Source organism: Bombus pascuorum, chromosome 16, assembly GCF_905332965.1.
Source record: "Bombus pascuorum chromosome 16, iyBomPasc1.1, whole genome shotgun sequence".
Classification (NCBI taxonomy): Eukaryota; Metazoa; Arthropoda; class Insecta; order Hymenoptera; family Apidae; genus Bombus; species Bombus pascuorum.
The window spans coordinates 1577124-1601659 of record NC_083503.1 but is presented as its reverse complement, the minus strand read 5'-3'; the positions used below and the strand labels follow the sequence as shown (position 1 = coordinate 1601659).

The 24536-nt window shown below is 27.8% G+C and overlaps 4 protein-coding genes across 8 annotated transcripts; 3 read left to right on the top strand and 1 right to left on the bottom strand.

Annotated features, from left to right (window-relative positions):
• The first annotated feature begins 85 nt into the window (after nt 1-85).
• Nucleotides 86-2120, top strand: LOC132915252 (vesicle transport protein USE1). Of its 4 annotated transcripts, none has more exons than XM_060975060.1 (6): nt 86-199; nt 685-788; nt 868-917; nt 1053-1291; nt 1368-1685; nt 1847-2120. In XM_060975060.1, exons 1-6 carry the CDS (start codon nt 181-183, stop codon nt 1885-1887), a joined length of 771 nt encoding a protein of 256 aa, XP_060831043.1. In that variant the 5' UTR covers nt 86-180; the 3' UTR covers nt 1888-2120. The 4 variants fall into 4 exon arrangements, with proteins under 4 accessions (XP_060831043.1, XP_060831046.1, XP_060831044.1 ...); XM_060975061.1 differs by lacking the exon at nt 86-199 and adding an exon at nt 226-518; XM_060975063.1 differs by lacking the exon at nt 868-917.
• On the bottom strand, nt 1836-5448 carry LOC132915234 (gamma-tubulin complex component 4). Its single transcript, XM_060975016.1, has 10 exons — nt 5309-5448; nt 5042-5201; nt 4814-4952; nt 4534-4733; nt 4338-4432; nt 3957-4261; nt 3412-3882; nt 3156-3333; nt 2858-3080; nt 1836-2785 (listed from the first exon to the last, which is right to left on the bottom strand). The coding sequence occupies exons 2-10, from the start codon at nt 5108-5110 to the stop codon at nt 2537-2539; spliced, it is 1929 nt and encodes a 642-aa protein (XP_060830999.1). The 5' UTR covers nt 5111-5201; nt 5309-5448; the 3' UTR covers nt 1836-2536.
• A 167-nt stretch (nt 5449-5615) lies between these two features.
• LOC132915231 (zinc finger protein 567-like) lies at nt 5616-9318 on the top strand. The gene is made up of 3 exons (XM_060975011.1): nt 5616-5816; nt 5972-6110; nt 6309-9318. Exons 2-3 carry the CDS (start codon nt 5982-5984, stop codon nt 8736-8738), a joined length of 2559 nt encoding a protein of 852 aa, XP_060830994.1. The 5' UTR covers nt 5616-5816; nt 5972-5981; the 3' UTR covers nt 8739-9318.
• Nucleotides 9319-11751: 2433 nt separating this feature from the next.
• LOC132915232 (enolase-phosphatase E1) lies at nt 11752-22667 on the top strand. 2 transcript variants are annotated; one of them, XM_060975014.1, is made up of 7 exons: nt 11752-11989; nt 12629-12730; nt 13673-13863; nt 14305-14437; nt 14575-14698; nt 14791-22239; nt 22389-22667. In XM_060975014.1, exons 1-6 carry the CDS (start codon nt 11885-11887, stop codon nt 16335-16337), a joined length of 2202 nt encoding a protein of 733 aa, XP_060830997.1. In that variant the 5' UTR covers nt 11752-11884; the 3' UTR covers nt 16338-22239; nt 22389-22667. The 2 variants fall into 2 exon arrangements, with proteins under 2 accessions (XP_060830997.1, XP_060830996.1); XM_060975013.1 differs by having other exon boundaries at nt 14791-22300.
• The last annotated feature ends 1869 nt before the right edge of the window (nt 22668-24536 follow it).

Sequence of the window (24536 nt, the reverse complement as noted above, 5' to 3'; positions counted from 1 at the left end):
GTCAATCGCTATCTATGACTATCGTATTTCTCACAGTACCTATCTATATTCGTGTATTATAAACTTTCTAACTTATCTTTACTACACATTCCGCGCGCCTTAGTGTAGAATTCTCACACCTGTAATATGTAATATACATAGAACAAATTAACAATTATGTTATTATAAAGGCGTCTACTGATGAAGTCAGTTAGTTGCGGTAGGACCAAAAAATGCATTATGTACCGTTTCGTTCACAATAAATTGTTATCGTCTAGTTATGAATTTGTAGCGGCATATTTAAAAATGATAACAAAGAATATGTACATATTGTGTTAGTAGTGTACTAATTACTTTCGAAATAATACGTGTAGCCAGATGTACCGTAATATTTTAAAAACCGACGATTAAAAATTTACGAACTATTAAACATTATTTTCAATGCATAATACCTTAATTTAATAAGTAATTTAGATAGATGTTTCTAGGAGGATTTTGTAAACGTGTAAAACAGTGTGCAAATGACATAGATACATAATGTATGGTGCTTTTGTTATCAGTTTGTGGTTACTTCTGTTTTCTGTATATATTTTACATATGTAATCTTTAATCTCGAAGTAAAAAGGATTAACTTGGAAAAACGTTATATATTTATATATAGTACTTATTTATGAATTTCTTCTATAACTGTTTATTAATTACCAGAAATGAATCAAATGTCCAGAGAAGAAATTGATATCAGACGACTTTTAACAAGATGTGAATTCATGGCAAAAGATGATCCTCATAAGGATTGGAAGCTTGAAAAGGTTAAAAAATAATTTTAAAAATGATTAATTATTTAAAATTAAAGTAATTTATTTAAAACAAATGTATCAATCATTTCAGTACATCCTTGCTTTGGATGATATGATCAAACAATTACAAACATTACCACGGTACGATTCTATTTTATTTTTTAATAAAAATATATATTTATTAACAAAGAGTTCAATTGTAAACAATGTGCGTCATATGAACAACATAACAACTTGAAATTATTATAAAATTGTTAAAATTTAATACTTTTTCAGTAAACCATCTAAGGATACCATGATGGGTTACATTAAACGAATAGATTTCCTGAAGGGATTAGTAAATACAACTAAACTTACAAGTCCAGTAGATAGAGTTGCAGCTGTACAAATGTTACCAAAAAGTTCTACAACGTTTAATGATTCAATAGGTCCAAATATAACAACCCAGATACATCAAAAAACTTCAGCAAAATATAATAGAGAATTGCGTGCTGAATTATTCCATAGTGATAAGGGTATATCAATATCACTATTTGTAAAAAAGATAATTTACAAATAATAATAATCATCTTTTTTTTCTGGGGACATTAGAAGATGGTATAAGACAAAGATTAACTAGTACAAACATGCATGATGATGATTTAGGTGCAATTTTAAAATATAATAGAAATATTCAAGAAAAAATTGCTGAGAATATGCTTTCTATGACTAGTAGCATAAAAGAGCATGCTTTAGCAGCAAATGCCATTATAAAAAAAGATATTGGTTTACTTGAAAAATCTGATAAATTAACTGATGTTAATACAAGTAAATTAAAAACAGAATCACTAAAACTGCAAGAACAAACACAATCATATTGGCGGTGCTGGATGTGGGTGATGATCGCATTTGTTTTAGTTGTATTTTTCAGTAAGTATTAGTGCATAATGTAACTCTATTTATGCTATAGTATTCATAATATTGAAATATCATAGTATAATTTTGTAGTTATTAATTTTTATGAAATACATTTATAATGTACTTGTACGAAATATGATAAGAATTTATACAATAATAAAATTATTTTTCAGATATGGTATTATTTATAAAAGTTGCAAAGAAGAGTATTTAAATTTGTAAATACATTTATATGTATATCTACAACTGACTTGGGTACATGAGAGGTAGACCATGTACAAATGTGAATATCTTCAATTCAAATAAAATCATTAAATATTGTTATTCTTATTATAAGCATATCTGTATATATTTTTCATGATGAATTTTCATCTATGTGTATATGTGTTGACTACACTTAGTCAATAATATGGTAAATTATAATAAAAATATAAAATTTTTAATTTCCTCTATAAGAATTACAATTATTTATCCTTCCATTGATATTATCGAATGTACTCAATAGTTTGGCTGAAGTTTAAGTTAAATTATTCACTTTTACTATATTTAATTATCATAATAAATAATAATTTATTTTCAATAAACAAATGAATGAAAAATTTATTTCAATACTTGTTATGTGTCACATTCATTTAAATGTATTATTTTTTCTTTTCTAATATATTTCTATTAAATTAAGCTCAAAATTGGAGTTTTGCATAATTGTATTTTTCACTGTCAAAAAAGTACTAGTACTTTAAGTAAAAAAAAGATAAGTTTAATATATACATAATAGATAAGTTTAAGCAAAGAATAATTTTAAAACAAAATACCATAAATACATATGTTTCTCCATTATTTACTGATACTCAAATAAATCTTCTTTATATCTTTTTACTGAACCATCTATTGAAATCCAATCTCAACAATAATTGAGCTAAATGCTCTCCACTTGGTTGTGCACGTACTCTATTCAATGTTTTGGTTAACCAACCCATTAAACTATCAAGAGTATCAGATAATGTTTTAAGCTCTTCTTGTTCTGTTAAAAGCAAATTACCTACTTCCCACATAGATGCTTGTAAGATAAAATCATCACAAAGTCGCAATAAAAGTTTTATTAATTTGTTGACCTATCAAAAATATTTATCAAATGAATTGATACATAAAAATTAAAAAATTATTTAAATTAAAATATAACGTACAGGATTTTTTCTTTCTGTTGAACTCCCTAGTAAAAATGTTTGTGACATAACATTAGCCAAGAAAACACAGTGTGCTTTTTGTACATCTTCAAAATTTCGAGTATTTTTCATATTTGTTTCCATTATAGTATATTGACTTTCTAATACATCAACTTGTAAATAATATTGTAAATTATCAATAATGAAAATTAAATTATTTCTTAGCTGAATTACACCAATATCACTGTAACAATGAAAACTATTAATATTTAATAAAAATCATATTGTTTATGTATAAAATATTAGAATCATGTCTTACATGTTTTTATAATACATATGCTCACTCCAAAGGTTCCATAAATCAATTTGTGTTTTTTTAACCCTTAGCAAAAATTTGAATAATGTATTGTAATCATTTAAAGCTGATGGATTAAATAATAAATGTAATGGCCATATGACTTTGTACTTTAAAGTAATCATACCCCACCCACGTCTTTCTATAATAATATCAATACTATATTATTGGAAGATTTATCTACTTAAAAAATATACCACTAAATAAGAAAATATCTTACCAATAGGATCTTCACGTTCCTTTTCAGTAAATTCCGTACCTTCTACCTCAATATCTTCATTTTCATGTGGTGGAACTGGAACTATAAAATTAAAACTATCCATGGCATTTTCATCATTTAAATGCATTTTCCTTAAGGCCATTTGGAAAGCTAAATTAATATCCCTAGAGGTATGCTGTGTCGGAGATTTATTTAATATATGAGCCGTAAGTCTAATAAACTCAAGAAACAAATCACCACGTCCCATAAGAAAGAAATCTTTTACTAATTTAAGTTGTTGCACAAGTTGTGCTTCTTCAACAGCAACTCGCCATAAAAGTTCTGTTATACATTGTTTCAATTCATCGATTGTACGTTCAAATTCAACAATATTAAAAATATGTTTTTTTTGTAAATTTTGAAGTTTAAGAAAATATTCATATTCTTTTTCTCCCCATATAGAAGTTTCAGTTTGATCAACTATAGCAAAATCTGTAAATAGGTAAACAAGTTAGTGGTTTCATTCCATATTTTAAGCAATTTAAAATTTTTTAAATATAAATTACCTTTTTTCTGTCTTGGGTCATTTCCAAACATTATAATAGTTTGCCCTATAGTTAAGATTTTAGTTGCTAAAGATGGTCTAATGTAAGAGGGAAGTATATCAATTTGAATGTCATAATTCCACATATCTGCAGTAAATTTTGTATTTATTTTATCAAAATTATCTTTGTTGTCTACTAGTATTAAACTGTTTTCCCTCTCAGATATTTTTTGAATAAAAAATTCATTGTACATATCTTCTAAATGGCCATATAAAAGCCAACTAGTTAAATGTTTATAAAAAACTGTATGCACACAGTGAGACATTCTAAATGAAAAGAAGTAATTGTCAAAAGTAAATATGTAAAATAGTAGAAAACAAAATAATGTAATTTAATACTTACTTCTCTATTGCAGATCTAACATCAGGAATACCAGTATACATATTTTGATGCAAACATTGTAATAGTTTACAACCATGAATTTTTTGTGTGCGAATCTGAAATAAATTAAAAGAATTAATTTTTTATTTAAGTGTGCCATATATTATTTTACATTGATATTATATTATATTATTTTATACTAATAACCTTTATTTACCTCTCTTATAATAGAATTTAAAACAGAAAATAGACAAATATATTTTTGGATACGACAAAGTATTAGTGACAATGGAGTATAACTATCACGAAGAACTACATCTTCTAAATCAACAATCTCCTTACGAAATGGTTCCAAAGATTGATCTATTCCTTCACAAAGAGCTTGTAAGTATAAACCACGAGGAACATCTTGTAAATCTACAATTTGTATTTAAGAATTAATGATCTATAAATTAATATATAATGAGATAAATTTTATAATTGCTAAATTATAATACTTTGAGTAGAATTTAAATCATCAGATGTGGTATATTCTTGAATGAAATTCCTAATAATATTGCATTGTTCAACTATATCCAATATTTCTTTAAGTAATACACGTTCACCAGGATGCAAATATTTTTCAAGATCTACAGTCTGAAAACAGCACATTTAAAAAACACAACTAAACTGTATATATAATTCAAAATGAATTACAATATCAATAAATATTATATTATAATTACATCTGATTCCAATATTTGCAAAGCATTGGTTGAACATCCCCATAATGACATTAATATTTCATGCAACATTTTATTGATATTTTTTAATTGGATGAAATATTACTCTCTCAAATTAGCAACAAATTATGTTGCATATGAGTTAGTGAAAATAGTATATAAACTGCAAATTAAGCACGTAACCTGTCAATTCACTTGCCAAAATTTATTGTTTTGATATATAAAAATGACAGAAAATATTGAACGCATTATGAATAAGAAAATTTATACTCTTTTATCTATCCATTTCTTTTTTCTATTAAATTTTTCATTATAGAATTAACTTTTACCACTAATACATTTTGTACATTTCACTGAAGTGCTTTTATTTCCTTTCAAATATTTGTTTCAGATGTATATATACATTCTACATATGTATGTGCATAAATCATAACTTAAAGACCATCTTTTCATGTAACCTCCATTTGAAAATGTGTATTTAGTAATTATTGGTTTGCATGAAGATTTGTATAGTATGATAGAGTTAAGGGTAAACAACTTGCCAAACGTCATTCATATAGTATATATAGAAATTTAAGTTACTATTGAGGAAAATATTTCCTAATGTTGTAATTCTAATAATATAATTACAATACTAAGTGATTTCTAAAATCTCTAGAACAAACCTTAATGAGTCATATACTATTTATAACAAAAGAATTATGTTTTAATTAATGCAGGCAATTATACCTGCATAAAGATATTATAACCTCAAATAAACAAATCATCAAAACTATGTGTAAGTGTGGTACATTTTAGTGAATACAATATATTTTTAATAAATTTCAATTAATTACTCATTGATTTATTAAGATATGGAAAAATATTAATATATGCAATATATTATACATTTTTAATCTTTACATAAATTATATTTAATAATAAATTTTTCAGAGATCTAATTATGGATACTTCAAAGGATACATTAATATGTCGTTTATGTGGTGTAAATCTTGTAGAAGGAAAGCATAAAAGTATCTTTGAAGGATCAACAAATTTAATACATAAAATAAAGGAAACATTGCCAATTTCAGTATGTTAATATACAATATGTGATAGAAATTAAAAGTACTAATTGCAATTTAAAATCTGAACATTTTATTTAAGCTTAATGATTATTAAAATATCTTAATAATTTATCTGTTTTATATAATAAGATATATGTTATTACATTATTAATATATCATGTGAGAAGGTTTTGCATTAATATTAATTTAAATGACTTTTACAGATATCTATTGATGATAATGGTTCAAAATATGTATGTTTGTCATGTTATGACAAAATTACTTTTTACTACAAATTTATTCAAGAAGTACTGGAATATTCTAAAAGATTAGAAAATGCATCACAAATAGAATCCTTCTTTGATCTATCTAAAGAAGTAACAGACTTTTCACAAATTCATAGTGATGCTATATATACATGTCCAAATTGTAATGTAGACTTAATGATTTTATTAGTTAGTAATCCTCAAGGCTGTGATTATACCTTCCAAATCTCATTAGCTATGGTAAATCATTCTGAAAAAAAACATATAAAGAAAAAGAATATACAAATACATAAAAATGTAGTACATCTTAATAATACTAAAAATAATGTACATTTAAAACATGGAAACAAAACAACAATTACTGAAGATATTGAAAATATGCCTAATCAAGAAGTAAGCCTAACATTACCTGTATTAATCTTAACAAACTACTACAAAGAGGAAAATTTAAATTGTATTGATGCATTATCTAGCAAACAAAACACAAAAATGGAAGTAGAAAAAGACACAAGAAAAGATCTTAAGGAATCTAATTCTGTTCATCTCTCAAAAATATCAAAACTACAAGAAATATCACATGTGTCTAATAATTTAATAGATTATGATTATGATTCTGCAGATCCATTAGTGAAAAATGAACCTGAGAGTGATAATAATTATTGGCTAGACAGTGAGACTGATTATAAAAGTGAGAAAGATATATGTATAACAACATCACAAGACACCATGCTTGAACAAAATGATATACAAGATGAAAATGATATATATAAATCTTGTTTAAAATATGTATGTAAATTATGTGGTGCTCGCTATCTTTCACACTTAAAATATGAGTTTCACATGGAAAGACACAAGCTAGGTAAAATAGATAAATATGAATGTATATTATGTGATAAAGAAACAAGTAATGAAAACTTATTATGGGATCATTATTTTCATACACACAAGAGTTTACAACGTTATATTTGTGTAGAGTGTGGAAAATTATTTATGAAACGAACTAGATTGAATGGACATCAAAAAAATTATAAACATTCTGGTGTAAAACAAATACAAATTGGTACTAGTGAAGATGCTATTAGTGAAGATGTCATACAAAAAGCTATAGCAACAACAAAACAGGAGAAAGTATCTATAAACTGTAATCTTTGTGGTAAACTAATTTCAGACTTAGATCCAGATGCTATTAATGACTTAGTTACATGTGCTACTTGTGAAGATTCTACACTTTCTTTAATGATAGATGGAAATGAGACAAAAGTAATTTCTCCACGTCAATATCATTGTTCTAAGTGTCCCAAACACTTTGTACGAAAAGAAAGACTAGAATTTCATGAAATGAGGCATAATGAAAATATGAATGAATTCATTTGTAGTACTTGTGGAAAAGAGTTTAGAGCAGAAAATTCTTTATATGAACATTACCTCTTTGTTCATAAAGGAGCAAGACCTCACATTTGTGAACTATGTGGTAAGTCATTTCAGTTAAAAGCTAGATTAAAAGAACATCATCGAATTCATACAGGTGAGAGACCATATCAATGTGATATCTGTGGTCAACGATGTAGAACTACGAACGCTTTAAAGCTTCATAGAAAAATTCATTTTTCTCATAACAGATATATTTGTAACGTATGTAATAAATCATTTAGTAAAAAACAAAATATGAATGAACATTTAGAGAAGCATTGGAAAAATGATAAAAGTGTAACACTACCACAATTATTTACATGTCCAATTTGTGTAGAAGATTTTCCAACCTACCGTATGTTAAAATATCATATGGTACAAGTTCATGAAATAAATAATCAGGATCCAATTTTGATAAAACAAAAACCATGGTATGAATGTGCAGAATGTCATGAGAAATTTAAACATCAAATGTCTTTAAAAGCACATAAAGAGAGAGTACATGAAGGAAGAGTAAACCCTATTTATCAGTGTGACATATGTAATGCAACATATAGAGTAAAACAACTTTTAGTAAATCATATTAAAAGTAAGCATGATGGTGAAAGACGTTATAAATGTGCTCAATGTGAAAAAGGATTTAATGACACTAAATCTTTATATAATCATGTATTATTACATACTGGAAAAAAACCATTTGTCTGTGAATATTGTAATATGAGTTTTAGAAGAAAAGACTCCAGAGATCATCACCGTAGAAAACATACTGGTGAACAACCTTATCAATGTCCAGATTGTGGTGAATCATTTTCTACCTATAATTATAGATCTAAACATCGAAAGAAAGAACACGGAGAAGGAGATCCAGAGTGTCCAGAATGTGGAGAAAAATGTTGTAATCAGCAAGAAATTAGAATACATTTAAATAAACATCTGGGAGAGAAATTAAAAAAATTACAAAATATAAAATCTGAGTAGACTTAATTTATATACAATTCAAACACAAATACAATGAAACTACAATTATGCAATTTCTAAATTAAAATTGCACTAGTTAATTATAATTAGTGGATTATTTTATTTACAAAAATGTATTTATTTTAATTATTTTATACATACTACAAATGCAATTTAAAATCAGAAGAGCTGACTAAAAACATGTACCAACATCTAATTTTTTACTGTTTCATTATTATTTAAATTATTTTCATTAATTTTATTTTACTTAAATAATTAAAAACAGGAATTTCTTTATCTTTTTTCTATAAAAAATTATATGTAACTTGCTACTAAATAATGTATTAAAATATTTCTTTGTATATTTTAATCATTGAATTATTATTTCATGAAATAAATACATTCGTATTAAACAACTGAATAATGAATACTATATTAACATTTTATTAAATTACTTTCTTGTTATTAAATATTTTAATACAAAAGCTTATTAGCATTTTACACAAAAACTTATACAATTTTATACAAAGGTTCCTAAAAAAAAATAATTTTTTTTTTGCTTGTATAAAATTAATATCATGTTTCTAGAAATATTTTTCAACTTTTGTACATTTTGTACTGTAATATACTTCATTTTTTCTTTTTTTTTTTTTTTTTGTAAGAAATATTTACTATAATATTTCTAATTTAGAATAATCTTAATAACATTTAAGTAAATTTATAACTATTTGGTTTATAATGATAATAATATGTGTATTATACTACTTTTTCAAATTAGTTCTCCATTATGTATATAATATCTTATAGGGTAATTAAGTATGAAACATAAACAGCATATACTGCAATGTGTTGCAAACATAGTACCTGAAATTATCTATAAAAACATTGAAAATTAAATTTTAATATTTGAAAATAAACTATTGTTAAAACTTCAAATGTAGAAGAAATATGAAGATTCCAAAATAAATAAATTCTAATTACTCAAGATTCCACTGTAACTACAGGAATGCTTACTAATTTTAGTGTTATTAAGGATTTAATATTGAAAAAGTCATAAACGTGTTTCACAACATCAAGGCAGTTAAAAATATTAAAGCTATTTGATATATTCAACATATCATTTTTTACTTTAGTAAAGCAATATAATTTATATGTATGTATATGAAAAAACTCATGGATATAAACAGCATTACAAAAATAAAATATTGAAAAATCATTGCAAAGTAGTCTTTATTGTGCATTATGCTATGTTCAGTTTTATTCCACACATACACACATTCACTTATATATTTATAACATTAGTACAATTTTTTATAATACTGTAATTACATTGAATATATTTACAATGAAGAATTATATGTAATTTATTAAACATGTATATAGTTAACATTTTCTAAACATACTGTATATATGACATGTAATTACTTCTTATTGCTATGAATAAATTATTAAAAAAATTTTATAATAAAAACGGAATAAACATTTATATTTTTAATTATTTTGTAGTATAATATTTTCCAAGCAACCTTATTAATTAGTATAAAATATAGTTTCTATTTTCCAAAAAATATTTAATAATGTAATAATTTTATTTATAATTGGTAAATTAAAATAATAAGATTTAAGACATTTATATATTGCAACATCTTTATTATCATATTACAAAAATTAAAGTGCTGCTTAAATATTTATATTTATATTTATATTTAATATTATTTTTTCAAATATTTATATATTTACAATGAAATATATAATATCATAACATAAGTGGATGGAGCAATAAAAAAGAAAAGAAAACGCATAACAATTTTTAACAGTAGTAGTGTGCATGTTGTTCTCATATGTAGATACAGTCAAGGTAGACACGTGCAGCTGAGACAAATGTCAAAATTTAAATGGTTGCGCCTCAGTGTCCGATGCGGCGCTGTCTCGCAAAAATCAGGTGGTCGAATTTACCAGCTGTTACTTTGTACTTGCAATCGTACATAACAAAGCATTTAACTTTTTAATGTAGGAAAATCTGCATTTTCAGCAAATATAAAAGAATCATACATAGTATTTCGTATTGCTTGTAAATATCATTCAAATTTCCTTAATTTTTTGGAAAATCAACAAAAATAACACACGAGGAACTACTTTTACGCGGAGTAATATCGGAAACCGTTCGAGCGAGTCAATATTTATCCTGGTTTTTTACTGTAATCATGGTTTACTTTACTTGAAAAGTAAATCGTGGAGAATATACTTAAATTTTAGAAAGCTTCTAATAGAAAATTTTTTGAAAGTCTACATTTATTAAATGGCTATTCATCAAAACAATTTTTGCGGAGCAATAATGACGTGCTACGATCGCACAGACGCAAACCAGCTTCGTTCATTGGCTGAAGGAAGTGAGCGATTCACACATACGTAACACATGCTCTTTTCTGCAAATACATATTCACCAACACCAATCTAAAATTTTCGTACCAGATTCAGGAATGTATCTATCGCCTGAGATCCCTTTAACATTTTAAAAAATATCTTTCTTATTTCAGTAATTTATTGTTCCAGATTACATGTTTAAACATCCATTTCGTAACAAAACAACATTGCATGTAGTGATAATAATTTCGTATTGAGATCAAACTAATAATCCTATCAAAAAGTTTTTAACTAGAACAAAAACATATAAAATTCAGTTTTACCATTGCATTACAAAATATAAACATTATATTTGCAAATTACTTTCGAATTATACTTCTATAATCGTAAATTTAAATACCGTACAATAAACAATTTGCCATAAAAGTAGAACGATAATTTTATAGAATTAATATAGTAATAGCGAATGCAAAGACGGTAAAAATAATGTTTGATGTCTAAACAACTAAAATATTATGAAAGTTTATGTACAGCTGTAAAAATTGCAACTATTTAATGGAAAAAATAATAGGGAGTTTAATGGTAATGCAATCGAGAATAAGCATGATAAATACGATCCTGGTTGCTCAGCACAAGTAGGGGTGAAGGGAGAGGCAGCTTCGCACACACACCGGCGCAGAACGAGGAACGAATTCACTCGCCGGCTCTCAACAAGAACGCGTCGACATATACATCGTGCTTGAGCGTACTGAGGTGATATATTTGTTATTTATCCTACGGTCGAAGGCGAGTCAGTCGTAAAAATGGCCGGGGAAAAACGTACTCAGGATCAAGAGGAAACTTTATTGTCGGAAATGGTGATCTTAATTGACATCGAAGGCACCACGACGAGCATAAGCTTCGTGAAGGTAACAAAGACTATGGCCGTGAGGCAGAACGCGCCCTACAGTTCTCGCATTTCATCGGTTTTCCAACACATTCTCTGACATTACCTAATGATCAAAATTTTCCACACAGCTAATATCTCGCAGAGAAATTTCCGAACGTTATCATAGAGTCACTGTACGAAAAAAAATTTGTGGATTATAGTTTCGCGCGTATTGTGTGTGTGTGTTCTCTCTCAGCATTTACTATGCCGGCTGAAATCCAGTTTCAGGTTCCCTGTTCGTGAGACAGCGAGTTTCATGGCAGGCAATAGATGCTTTCGTCTAATCTAAAGCGAATAAAATATCATATAAATCATGTCGAACTTTCTTATTTCGAACATTAACATTTTTATATTTGTTTACTTTTACTGTTAATGTTCTTTTTTTTTTTTGCGAAATGTTGAGGTTCTTACTTTTAACATGTTGTAAATGAAAACAAACTAAATAAACATTTAAAAAATTCTGCACATTCGAAACATGAATTATTTAGCTACGAAAGCATCACTGTGCGTAACATAATTACACATGCGATTTTTCAAAATAACGGAAACCGTAACGGCGCATCGCACAGTTAATTCGATCGACGAGCACACACCACATTCACGTTTACCTTCCTTTCAGGACACACTTTTTCCTTATGTACGAGAGAATTTAAAGAAATATATTGAAACTAAATGGGAGGATGAAGAATTCAAACAAGACTTTGAAAAATTAAAGGAGCAGGTAAATATTGGAAACAATTGAATATTAACGTAATTATTGTATGTAAAAATGACCGTTTTATCAATCAATATTGAAATATTAAAATATTGGAGGATAATATAAAGAATTATGATACTTGAATGACATGGATTGTTTATAGTAAATGTATATGTACATATATATATATATATATATATATATATATATATGTTGTACTACTCTTTTATTTATGTTTTAAATGTCTTTCTTTTGTTGTTAAAATCTTAATTCAGTACAGTAAATTTAGTGATTCAACTTTTAGTGGTGTATTTTAGAGAGTGACCAATAGCATGACAGGTAAGAGGCAGCTGCTTACTGCTAGACATTGACCTGGGAACATTCTTTGTCCCAGAAGTTTGATATCCAGATTACACATTTATAAAGCTTGAGATTGGAGCTAAATAAATTTTTAATACTATATTTATTCTTCAAATTATATAAATATAATTTTCTTTGGATCAAATCATTGAATATTCATTTGTTTATTGTTATTTGATTATTCTTTTAGAATTTTATTTAACATACACATTTTACTTTTCTAGTTATTGAAGTTTTATATTATTATATGTTATTTCATATTATTTGACATTCTAAAACTCATTTTCTTATAATAAATTTATTCTAATGTTATGACATATGTTTAAGATAAATATAAATAATATAGTAAAAAGAAATTTAAAACAAAAATAGAATTGAATACAAGAATGTTTATTATAAATAAAAAATACAATTTTAAAAAAATATAAATTGGGATAACTATTTTATAATTATTTGGTTATATATTCCTTTAAAAATAATGATATTTTTGAAGATATAATATAATATTTATAATAACTTTTATTTATTATTTAAAATAAATTTCATGTGTGTGATTTTGTTAATAAAGAAAGCATTGTGTTTAAATATTCAATATTTTGATTGTAGGCAAAAAAAGATGAAGAAGATAAAATTGATGGTTTTGTACCAATTACTGGTACTAATGCAGAAGAAGAGAGAAAATCACTTATAAAAAATATATTATGGCAAATGGATGGTGATCGAAAAACTGGTGCATTGAAACAATTGCAGGGGCACATGTGGCATGAAGCTTATAATTCTGGAACAATTAAAGCACAGTGAGTTTCTGATAGTTTCTTCTCATTAGAATTTACAACAATAACATTTTCAGGTTCCAAAATTCAATATTTAAAATTAGTACATGTAAAAAATGTGATTATGATATATGTAATTATGAAATATGATACATTTTCAATAGTATGCTTATAAAAAGTTTATCTGTAAGCCTACTATAAATATCCCTGAATATATTTCGTAATTTATTGCTAACTATTATATCTTAATATCAAAGGAAAATGCTATATATCTAAAAAGAGTTTAAAGATAAATAATGATATATAGCTAAATAATATAAACACCATATGTAGTGAGGTGAATATGTTGTGTAAGAGCTCACTTCAGTTTGGCATAAATATATCACTACAATTATGATAAACAATTTATAACATAATGAACAATTAAAAATGATTCACCAAATGATAAATGAATTATTTGTATAGTGTTTATGAAGATGTACCGAAAGCACTAGAATCGTGGACGAGCGATGGTAAAAAAGTCTATATTTATTCAAGTGGTAGTGTCGAAGCACAAAAACTTCTATTTGGACATTCTATACACGGTGACTTACTTAAGGTACTTTATTACAGTTTACCTGTTATAGATGCCAGTACTTATAACTGTATGAGCGTTGAATGTAATAAATTATTTATATTATATTTTATTATATAGTTTATATAAAGTATAACACTATATTGTTGTGTATGTTTTAGTATTTCAGTGGTTATTTTGATACTGAAGTAGGTGCAAAACAAGAATCAAGTAGTTATAAAAATATATTAAATAAAATTGGAGCTGAACCATCAAGCGTAATTTTCTTAACTGATGTTGTCAAAGGTTAGTCACTATGTATATCGTGATATATTAGCATTTACAAACCGTAGTGATACTCATGAATAGATACTAATTCTTATGTTTTTCTATTATAGAAGCTGCTGCTGCGAAAGAAGCAGGCTTATCAACGGCTATAGTACTGCGTGAAGGCAATGCTCCTCTTACAGATGAAGAAAGAGTGGCATCCACAACTATTAAGTCATTCCTAGATTTAACGTTTCAAACTTCTACAAAACGACAAAAGTTAGAAACTACGGAAGTTCAAGAAAATAAAAGTAAGAGTACATCTGATGTTAGTGAACCAATGGATACTTCCGAAGATGTTGAAATGTCCGACAAAGTAGAAGCAAAAGAAGCTGTTCAAGAAGAAGCAAAAGAATGTATAAAAGATCAGCAACAAAAGGAAGCTCCAATCACAGACGTGAAAATGGAAGAGCCAATGGTTATCGATACAAAAGATGCACCAAACACTGAAAAGCTGGAAAATACAGCTGAAAAGGTAGAACTTCAGCCATCAGAGGTGAGTACAAAACTAGACACTTCCGAAAATGTGCAAGCTGACGTGAGTAGTAACGCCGAATCAGTAGCAATACCTTCAAAAGATGATGAGAAGTCTGCGATTTCTGAAAAAGTAGAAAAGCCAATAGATACAGAGAAATCTGTAGAATCTATCCCAGAGGCAACTCCTACTGCGAATGACCCCTTGGACGTTGGAATGAGTGAGCCTAAATCAAAGTCTGAAGAAGTTTCTATTACAGAGAATAAGACTGAAGAATCGTCAAATACTGTTAAAGAAACTAAATCTGACGAGGTGAAAGTGTCAGAGGTAAAACCTACTGAAACTGCATCAAAAGAGAAGGACAGTAACAGTATAGACGAAAAATCAGAAGAATGTGCTAATAAACCAGAAAAAGAAACGAAAGAGGAATCCACTGAAAAAGTTGTAATTACTCCTAGTATAACAGAAACTAAAACATCAGAAAATGAATCTTCGGTAAAACCTGCGCAAGAAACCACTAAGACAGAAGAAAAACCTGCAGAAAATGGTAATGTACCATTGACAAGTGTAGAAAAAATTACTGCGCCAACGATAACAGAGCCAGAAGCTACTAGTAGCAAAGCAGATACAAACACTGAAATTAAAAATACGACAGAAGTAGCTAAAGAAACAAAATCTGAAACAGAAACAGAATTGACTAACGTAAAATCCCCTAAAACGAAAGAAACCGAGGAAACAACAACGTCTGCAAACGATGCAGAAAAACAAGTAAGTGCAGAAGCATCAAAACAGGAATTGACAGAGAAACCAACGAAAGAAGAAACTGTAGCGGATGAAACAAAAGAAACGAATACAGTGGATTCTGAAAAGAAAAAATTAAATGGTACAACACAAAACGGAGATACAGATGTGCCACTGTCAGATGATAAATTACAGAGAAATGGACTAAACGAGGGGTCATCGAATGAAAATGTTAATTCGTCAACGAGCGGTAGTACATCTGCGCAAAATGGTGAACCAGAGAGTTCCTCTGAGACTAGTGCAGAATCTATAAAAGTCAAAAAGGTCGTTGATTCTGCAGTAGCCGATGGTGCCGGCGAACCTGACGTTGTTCCCCCTGTAGTTGTAGCTGCGACGTCTTAATCTTGTTCTTATACATTTTAAGAAGTCCTTCATACATAACCCCAACCCACAATACTTATCCGCAGATATAAACTGAAAAGTTGGCTCCCTACACCTTACATAAATCGTACGACGTTAAAGATGTAATACGTTAATTTAAAATACAGTTCATAAGATTTCTATTTCTTCAACAAATGTGAAGGAAGACGATGATGCAACATATACAGCGTGTTTCACGTTCGATTATCTTTTCTAATGTTACAGTTTGATATATCGCATGCTTGTCGATTATGTTAAATAGAAAATTCTTTAAAAATTCACGAACACTCAGTTCCTATTTCACTTGCTTAATTTATTTCGTTATACTTTGTCCTGCCATTTTTGGTTTGTCTACACAAATGTATTTTTTATAGTAGACAGATTATATACCTATACTTAATTTAAATCGACCCAGAGATAATCGAAAATGTCATTCGCTGTTATCAGACTAAAAAGTATTTTTGATTTTTTGTTTTCTATTACATTTTATGATGTGTATCCTTCTTTTGTATTGCCTAAACGAAATGTTACGGTATGAACATCTATAGGATAGCAAATTCATCATAGTTGGAGTATGCTAAAATACCGAATGTACTTTGTGCCAAATGAACTAATTCATCAGTTTGAAGATTTTTCTATAATTATACATATAATGTTTAAAGATCTGATCACTATTTTAGTTTCTAACAACAATCAGGGAACTTTGATTATATATGATTTTAAGACTGAATTGGTAATGCCTCGAAAAGTCGCTGGCTTTAGACTATACGATATAATTTTTGCATACTCTCTTGTGTACTTAATTTTATAAACTGATAGTAACACAGTGATCTTTGAATCATAAGTCTACACTTACTATCGATAAACTGTGTTTTACAATGAATTTTATTCGACTATATTAGATATATTTTTTCGCGTTGTGAGGAACGTTGTGCGACTTACTATAATGTAATATCATATTCCTGTTCTTTTTTTCTTTTTTGCTTTTTTGACATTTATTTATCGAAACATATACTTCTAGCTTAGAATGATGTTGGCCTATATGCATTGCGTATTTCTGTATTTTATATTGTGTATCATAATTAACATTTTATCGATATTAAGTTGATTTTGAGCGATTGGAAGTTTTGTGTTGCATTTATTAATGTCCTATAAAAATCATGACATTCGTATATGGTCAATGATATGACTGTAACAATGGTGTATTGCACGTAATCATTATTTTATTAGTTATATAAAATGTATTTAATATAGAACAATCCGATTAGAAGGAAAAACACTTCGGTTTGAAAATTTATTCATTTATTCCTACGGATTGATAATGTAAACATTTTTTCTATGAAATGACCGCTTTTTTCCCGACAGTTTCTTTTCTTTCTTTTTAGGATTCGTAAATTATTTTCCGAATTTGACAAGAACTCGATTATTTATTTATTATCCATTCCTGCAAAATTGACTGTGATTTAACGATATGCTGATAGACATAGGGAATTTAAAACAATTCATTTGTTATTCACCTATAGTAATTCCTTTGGCAGATTATCGTATTAATACTACTATTTTTATTCAAATTAATATACATCCTGCCTGATTGAAGACACTGTGAAGACTGTAGACTGTAGACAGTATAATAAGCAATCGAAGCTTCCGTATTTTCTTCTTTCTGTTTTTTTATTTTGGTTCGTTTCCCTTCTTCGCCAGCGGCTATGCTAGAAAAGCTCAGCGATCCACAAAAGCGAATAAATGAAATAAACGAATTGTGACGTCAGCGTGTTCTAGACTTGTTATCTATAAGTGCACATATAGTCAGTAACGATTATGAGACTTTGAACCTTAAACGATTGTGAGACTTTAAACGAATGCATATTTTACAGGACACTTGACAGACCTCGCATTTATTTATAAGGTGTCCTTAAAACAAAAACCATTTCAATACTCAGTAATATTTTTTTTTTTTTGGCGTTGCACGATTCATCATGAATTGATAGAAAGAGAATAGAGATTGTTAAAAAATAATGATCTCCATTTATTACCTGAAACGGAATTTGAATCTTGTATGCTTGATAGTCCTCGTTTCACGATGAAATATATCCGAGGATATATCAGAGCGGATAAGACCGTTGCCGATGTTCGATTTGATCCTACACAATAACTTATCCTTAAGTCAGATATATAAGGAAAATTTCCAATTGATATTATAAAATCTAGTACTATTGCAAATTCATCGAATGCATAATCGATAACATAAGTGTGCCCGAAAATGCTCAACTGCAACGATTGAATGATTTTATTGAAATTTTTAGGGTCACCTCTGTTAACGATGATTAACAAAAAATACTAAAAAGCTCGATGTTAACAGCCCCGAAGCGTTAACGATTGTAAACTGCCGACATTTTGCCATAACGAATTTTTTAATTGTTCTTTTGGTAAATACCTTATATTTTTATATTCTGTCTATTAATATGGTATTTAAAAATGTGAACTGACTCTGCCAATCAGTACGATAAAATTCAGATCTTTGGACGCTAACTGACAATATGTATGAAGTTCTTCTCGGCTGACTTTCACGGCATCATCAGATATCATCATTCCCATATCACATCCATTCTTGTTCTTGCGTCGATAGTCGGAAGAACCGAAGTACATATTGGTAATTTGCGACGTATAATTGCTCTTTACTTGCTTTTTCTTTTATTTTTATTCGAGTGCTCGATTTCAACGAACCTTAGTATTTTTTCTTCAAACGTACACGATCATGTTTAATTAACGTAAAATAGCGTCGTTGATGTTCTAAGTTTAGGGATCGTTAACTCTTTGCGGTTTGATTCATAAGTATTATTTACAGGTATCGAACTTGAAGTATTCTGACAAAACTAATTGGATAACACGCGATACGACAAATGAGAATGTAATGTATTGATCATGTAAAATTCAATCGAATAAATTATTTGTTTTTTTTTCAATATGACTATGAACCGCAAAGCGTTAAATTAAGAAGCGTTTGTAAGTTAAAACGTTAAAATTTGTTTACATGTGACGTGTCAACTTTGACATCTTTAATCAAAGTTTGATACTCGATTTGATGCGACCATACTCTAAGATGTATGTCATTGCAGCTTTATTATGTTATTATTCGCATATGGTTGCATGGCCGTCGTACACTGCCTTGTTATTTATTATCTTTTCATGATATAATATTGGATATTCGTCAAGTCAATCGTAAATCACTAATAAAACGTTGATGCTTTTTATTTTGTTAAAAATGAGATGAAACGAATGTGTCGCTTATACATGTATACGTATATATACATGTATACTGTGTGTGTGTATATATATATATATATACTATAGTGTAGTAAAAATGACATTTATATGTAAATATCTACATATAGATATTATTTTTACTCGTGACACATTTTATCAGTAATAATGGTTGTAGATCTTGTAAGCGAACCGAATAACGTGAAATCCATCAAGAATACGTTTTCTTGCGGCTTACAAGTCGTACAGCTACTTAAATTGTATGCATAAGATTTGTCGTCCTTTCAAAATACCTTAGATACCGAGATACATTAAGTACCGAGATAGGGAATACTAATAAACAATAGCTTCGTATCGATTAGCGATTATTATTTGTAATTCATTGGCTATTTTATGTAACATGTCAATATAAGTGTAGGAGAGAATGTACGGACTTAATTGATACTTTTTAACGATAACCTTCGACGGAGATCCTTAAAGACTCGTATCCTCTAAGAGACTGCTCCGTTGCCTTTCTTTCTCAGTCAAGTATTTTAAATACTTTTTCTTTTCTTCTTTATTACACGAGATCATCTGTAGAAAAATTACTATTTTCCAGTGTTCTCTAAACAATTAACGTATGTGTGTAATATGTATGTGTGCGTGCGTGTGTGTATTACATGGCAGGGGCACAAAACTCAGTTCTATTTCATCGTATCAAGTTCGACGATCATCGGATCTTAACACACATTTTATTGAACGAAGAGTAACACATTACTGACTCCGAAACGGTATGCACTGTACAGGAAAAGAAAAGGATTGAGGATTCTGTTCTCTCTGAACTCTTGACTGCATTCGTAGAGCAAAATAAATGAATTTTGCAATTAGAATTCGAGCGTTCGACTTTTATTTCATTGTTCCTAACGAAGGCTTCGAATTTCCGCGAGTAAACTTATTTTACAAGAGAAAGGATAACCGTGATATCGAATCGAAATCAGAGCGTACTCATCCTTATATTCTTCATACTGTAAATTTTGTTTAGGTGTATATGTTCTTGTGGTAATATTATTACATTAAATATAATGGGATAAAGAAAGAAAAAAAAAAAGAACGATTAGCGTCCGCAACATAGAGTTAAAGGAACGGCATAAAAAGATAAAAGAATTGCGATTAAAGTATACCGATGTACATGATTGAAAACTAATCCGCTCTCGGTATTGTTTCCTTGAATTGGTTCGTGCTACTCTTGTCCTCAGCTAGTCGATAATGTTAGGTGCAGCAGCATTTTCACCCGATCGATCCTGAGTGCTAGTCATTCTACTATGCGCACCGGAGCATCAATTTTCAACCAACTAATTCAGTGGATCGAGATGTAAAAAGTCTCCGTCATTTTAACGATAATTTCCGTTGAAGCAATAATATTATCTGAATACGATTCTTTTTTTTTCCTCGACATAATGTTAAGAACAAGATGTATCGAATATTTGGTACTTGAAATACATATTGTTCGAACGTATGAGATATTGCTTTTTCTACGACACTTTTCTCTTGTATAAAATGCTGAAATACCATTTTTTACTGGGAAATGCAAATCATCTTGTAAGATGTTTTATGTTTCGTGTAAGAATATACAAAAAGTTTCAGTGGCGAATGCAATGGTTCAATATTTAATATTGAAGGTACACTGATTTAAAATTACGAATTAAAGGACATTAAAGATTAAAGAAATTAAAAAATCCAAATAATCTGTGTCAATAAGAGACTTCCTTTCTAAATAAATAATTTATAAAGATTTTTCAATACGCTCTAATATATCATGCTATACTTTTTCTACTTGTATTAAAAAGAAGAAATATAAATTCTATTAAAAAGAATACTAGTAACATTGAAATGTTCTTGCTACCTTTACATTTACATACATATATGTACATGTTTTTTGTGATATTTTAATTGACTTCTTAGTGTAATTTAAACTTTATGCGTTGATTATACATGTTATCTTATAATATTTTTCTTAATACATTTTTTCAAATATATACTCATTTATCGATTAAATTATGTCATATTTATTTCTCTGTTATTTAATTTCTATATAAATTTCCTTTGCAACAAATAAATTTTATTCCTTTATCTATCTATCTCTTTTTCCACATATATCAACATTTTAAGAGTGCATGTTTGGAAAATAATAAACGAGTCTAAACGTTCTCTACTAGACGTTTGTTTATATAAAATTAAAGGCTGCAAGCGTTTAAACTTTCTCTTACAGAACGTATGCTATGCGAAGGGAATAAAAAACTGTTTTATAGTCGCTTCTGTTTGAAAGCCTTTACTACACGCGAAGTAAGTGTAAGGTCTTTCACCGGTACAAAAAAGTTCGCGTACCTAGCCTCAACTAAGTGTTCGTTTTAAAACCTTTTTCTCGTACGCTACAAGTAATACATAAGCTTCCTTTTCAATGCTATGCTTTGCCACATGTTATCTCGGCATTATCTAAAATTTAATGATTTCTCTTCGCGAATATTGCACCTAATTGCGCCCTCTTATTCTTTGTACACCTTTTTGCGGTAAAGCGTGCCCTTCTATGTTGATTTATATTTCCATGCTGCTATGCAGTGTATGCAGTTTCTGTCCCAGGCACCAGGTATCACGAATGTAAAATCTAATCCTAAGATGAAACCACGACCGTTTAATACTTGAAAATGGTTTTAACGATAACTTTTCTTAATTTCTCCTTTACTTTTTCAAAGTACAAGTGTATACAAATATTTTTTTCTTTTCTTTGTGTTTTAGTTACATCGGGAACACAGATAATTTACTTATTTCATCTGTGTCAGGAATACCGAGACGTGATTCTAAGTGTTGACAAATATCATAATACTCATAATATGGTGAAGTGAATTTTTAGACGGTTGTTTAAAATAGAGGTCTTTTATACACGCTTCGTCGATGGAAGCATAGAGATTCTGATTAAAATTTACGTGTTTCTGTGTTGGATAATCTATACCAAAGATGAATTGTTATGTATATATTGTACGACGAATGTCTTTTTAAATAAAATAATGAAAATTCGTTTTCAGTGTTTTTACATATCCCTTGATACATTTCCTCGTCTGAACCTTAATAAAATTCTGCGGTATTTTTTATCTGTAAAGGTATAGCGTTCAAATATTTTATATTCATTTTACAGTGATGTGTACAATATAAAAAAGTTGGTTAAAGTGATTTCTAAATTTTATTATTATTAAAAATATGTAATAAAAAGGATTTTTTTTAATTTGATTAATAATTGATAAATAATTTATGTACTTTTTACTGTTTATTATCTTTTTCATATTTTTTAATTCTATTTATGGATGCAATTTTAATAAATACGTATAGAGTAAAAAGATACGTATAAATTTAAATTATCGACTCTGTCTATAACCGTTATACTTTTTTATGGTATCAACAGATGGCACTGCTGACACTGTTTTAGTACCTGCATACATTTTACAAATCCATATCAGTATACAATTTTTAAAAAATTAATAAGTTGGAATTACACGTTTGGTTTACAACATTTTATACTAAGTTCTCAAGTGTAGTATTTTAAAATTAATCAACAATAATTGCAATTGATTACCCATAAAATAAGTATATTTCTAAATTATCTTAATGTTTGGTTTAGTGTAGGTTGTTTGAACATTATAACCGTATAAAAGTGAATATGTTGAAATTTGGAAAAGTTAATTTCATTGATTAATTAATATTTATTAAATTACTGAACAGTATAACAGCGAAGAAAAGGGAAATGTTCGTTCATTCTCAGTAAAATAAGTTGTAAGTAGTAATATAACGATTTAATACAATTTTGTTCCTTTATTAATATAGTTACCTACATATGTATGTGTTAATGTATTAATCGATATTATATCTAATTATTTTCGTACTTTTCCAACATAATATGTAATGTGAGAAAGAATTCTGTTGCAAATAATTATACACTGTCAGCGGTTCGTAACTCAAGATAGAATATTTTGATTTCTGTACGTCAAATTTCAATTTTTCCTTTTGCATAAAAACTTTCAGTGAGAAAGATAGATGTATATGCGCATGCGCTGCCTAGCGACTGCAATTCGAACTAAGCTTATAACTGGAGTTTAAACTCTTATGTAAAATAATATTTACTTTCATTTTTGCACGTAATGTGCGTTTAATTTTTATTATTCTCATTTTTTTTTTTGTATAACACACAAAGATATTTAGATAAGTATTTCAGATTTCAATATTTATGTAAGCTTCTTTTAGAACATCAGAAATTCCTATTCGTAGGCTATGCCAAACCTACTTTCTCACTGCTCCCTTGTGTTTTATATATACATATGTATATGCTCACTAAGAATACTTATTTAATTACATTATTGTAGAAATTATTGATCTAAATTGACGAAACAAAAAAACTAAACGTGCATTATTATTATTATTATTATTGAAAATAAATTTTTAGGTATAATTTAAATACAACATAAATTAGCAATATTTTTTAGCAATCTTAATAGTTTATTATTATTTTCTTCAACTAATAATAGTATATATTGTTACAATAAGTTTTACATTATATGTATATATATATAATTGCTAATTTTATATATTTATGGATTATAATTTTATGTTGAGTTTAATCAATCTACGTTTAATAACCATGAAATTTTTATTAATTTATATTATAATATATTTTTTAACAATTTATTATGTATTTGTATTTATGTATTCATTAATATTAAAATTAACATTATATTTATCAGTTATCCCGATGATTATATTTATTCTATATTTAAAATTATTTTAACTTCGTTCATATAACGAATATTGCAATTCGTGTTATACTATGAGCTTTTATTTATGTTTGTAGTTTGGAAAAGATATAATAATGTTAAGTATGGAGTTATTAATCACATA

Excerpts from the sequence above, each read along its gene's own strand:
- LOC132915252 (XM_060975060.1), top strand. Across the intron at positions 789-867 it reads AGGATTGGAAGCTTGAAAAG|TACATCCTTGCTTTGGATGA; the intron begins GTTAAAAAATAA and ends CAATCATTTCAG. Across the intron at positions 918-1,052 it reads CAATTACAAACATTACCACG|TAAACCATCTAAGGATACCA; the intron begins GTACGATTCTAT and ends ATACTTTTTCAG.
- LOC132915234 (XM_060975016.1), bottom strand. The coding sequence starts at position 5,110 with ATGTTGCATGAAATATTAATGTCATTATGGGGATGTTCAACCAATGCT. Across the intron at positions 4,433-4,533 it reads TAAATTCTATTATAAGAGAG|ATTCGCACACAAAAAATTCA; the intron begins GTAAATAAAGGT and ends AATTTATTTCAG. Across the intron at positions 4,262-4,337 it reads GTTAGATCTGCAATAGAGAA|AATGTCTCACTGTGTGCATA; the intron begins GTAAGTATTAAA and ends CTTTTCATTTAG.
- LOC132915231 (XM_060975011.1), top strand. The coding sequence starts at position 5,982 with ATGGATACTTCAAAGGATACATTAATATGTCGTTTATGTGGTGTAAAT. Across the intron at positions 6,111-6,308 it reads AGGAAACATTGCCAATTTCA|ATATCTATTGATGATAATGG; the intron begins GTATGTTAATAT and ends TGACTTTTACAG.
- LOC132915232 (XM_060975014.1), top strand. The coding sequence starts at position 11,885 with ATGGCCGGGGAAAAACGTACTCAGGATCAAGAGGAAACTTTATTGTCG. Across the intron at positions 11,990-12,628 it reads CGAGCATAAGCTTCGTGAAG|GACACACTTTTTCCTTATGT; the intron begins GTAACAAAGACT and ends CCTTCCTTTCAG. Across the intron at positions 14,699-14,790 it reads CTTAACTGATGTTGTCAAAG|AAGCTGCTGCTGCGAAAGAA; the intron begins GTTAGTCACTAT and ends TTTCTATTATAG.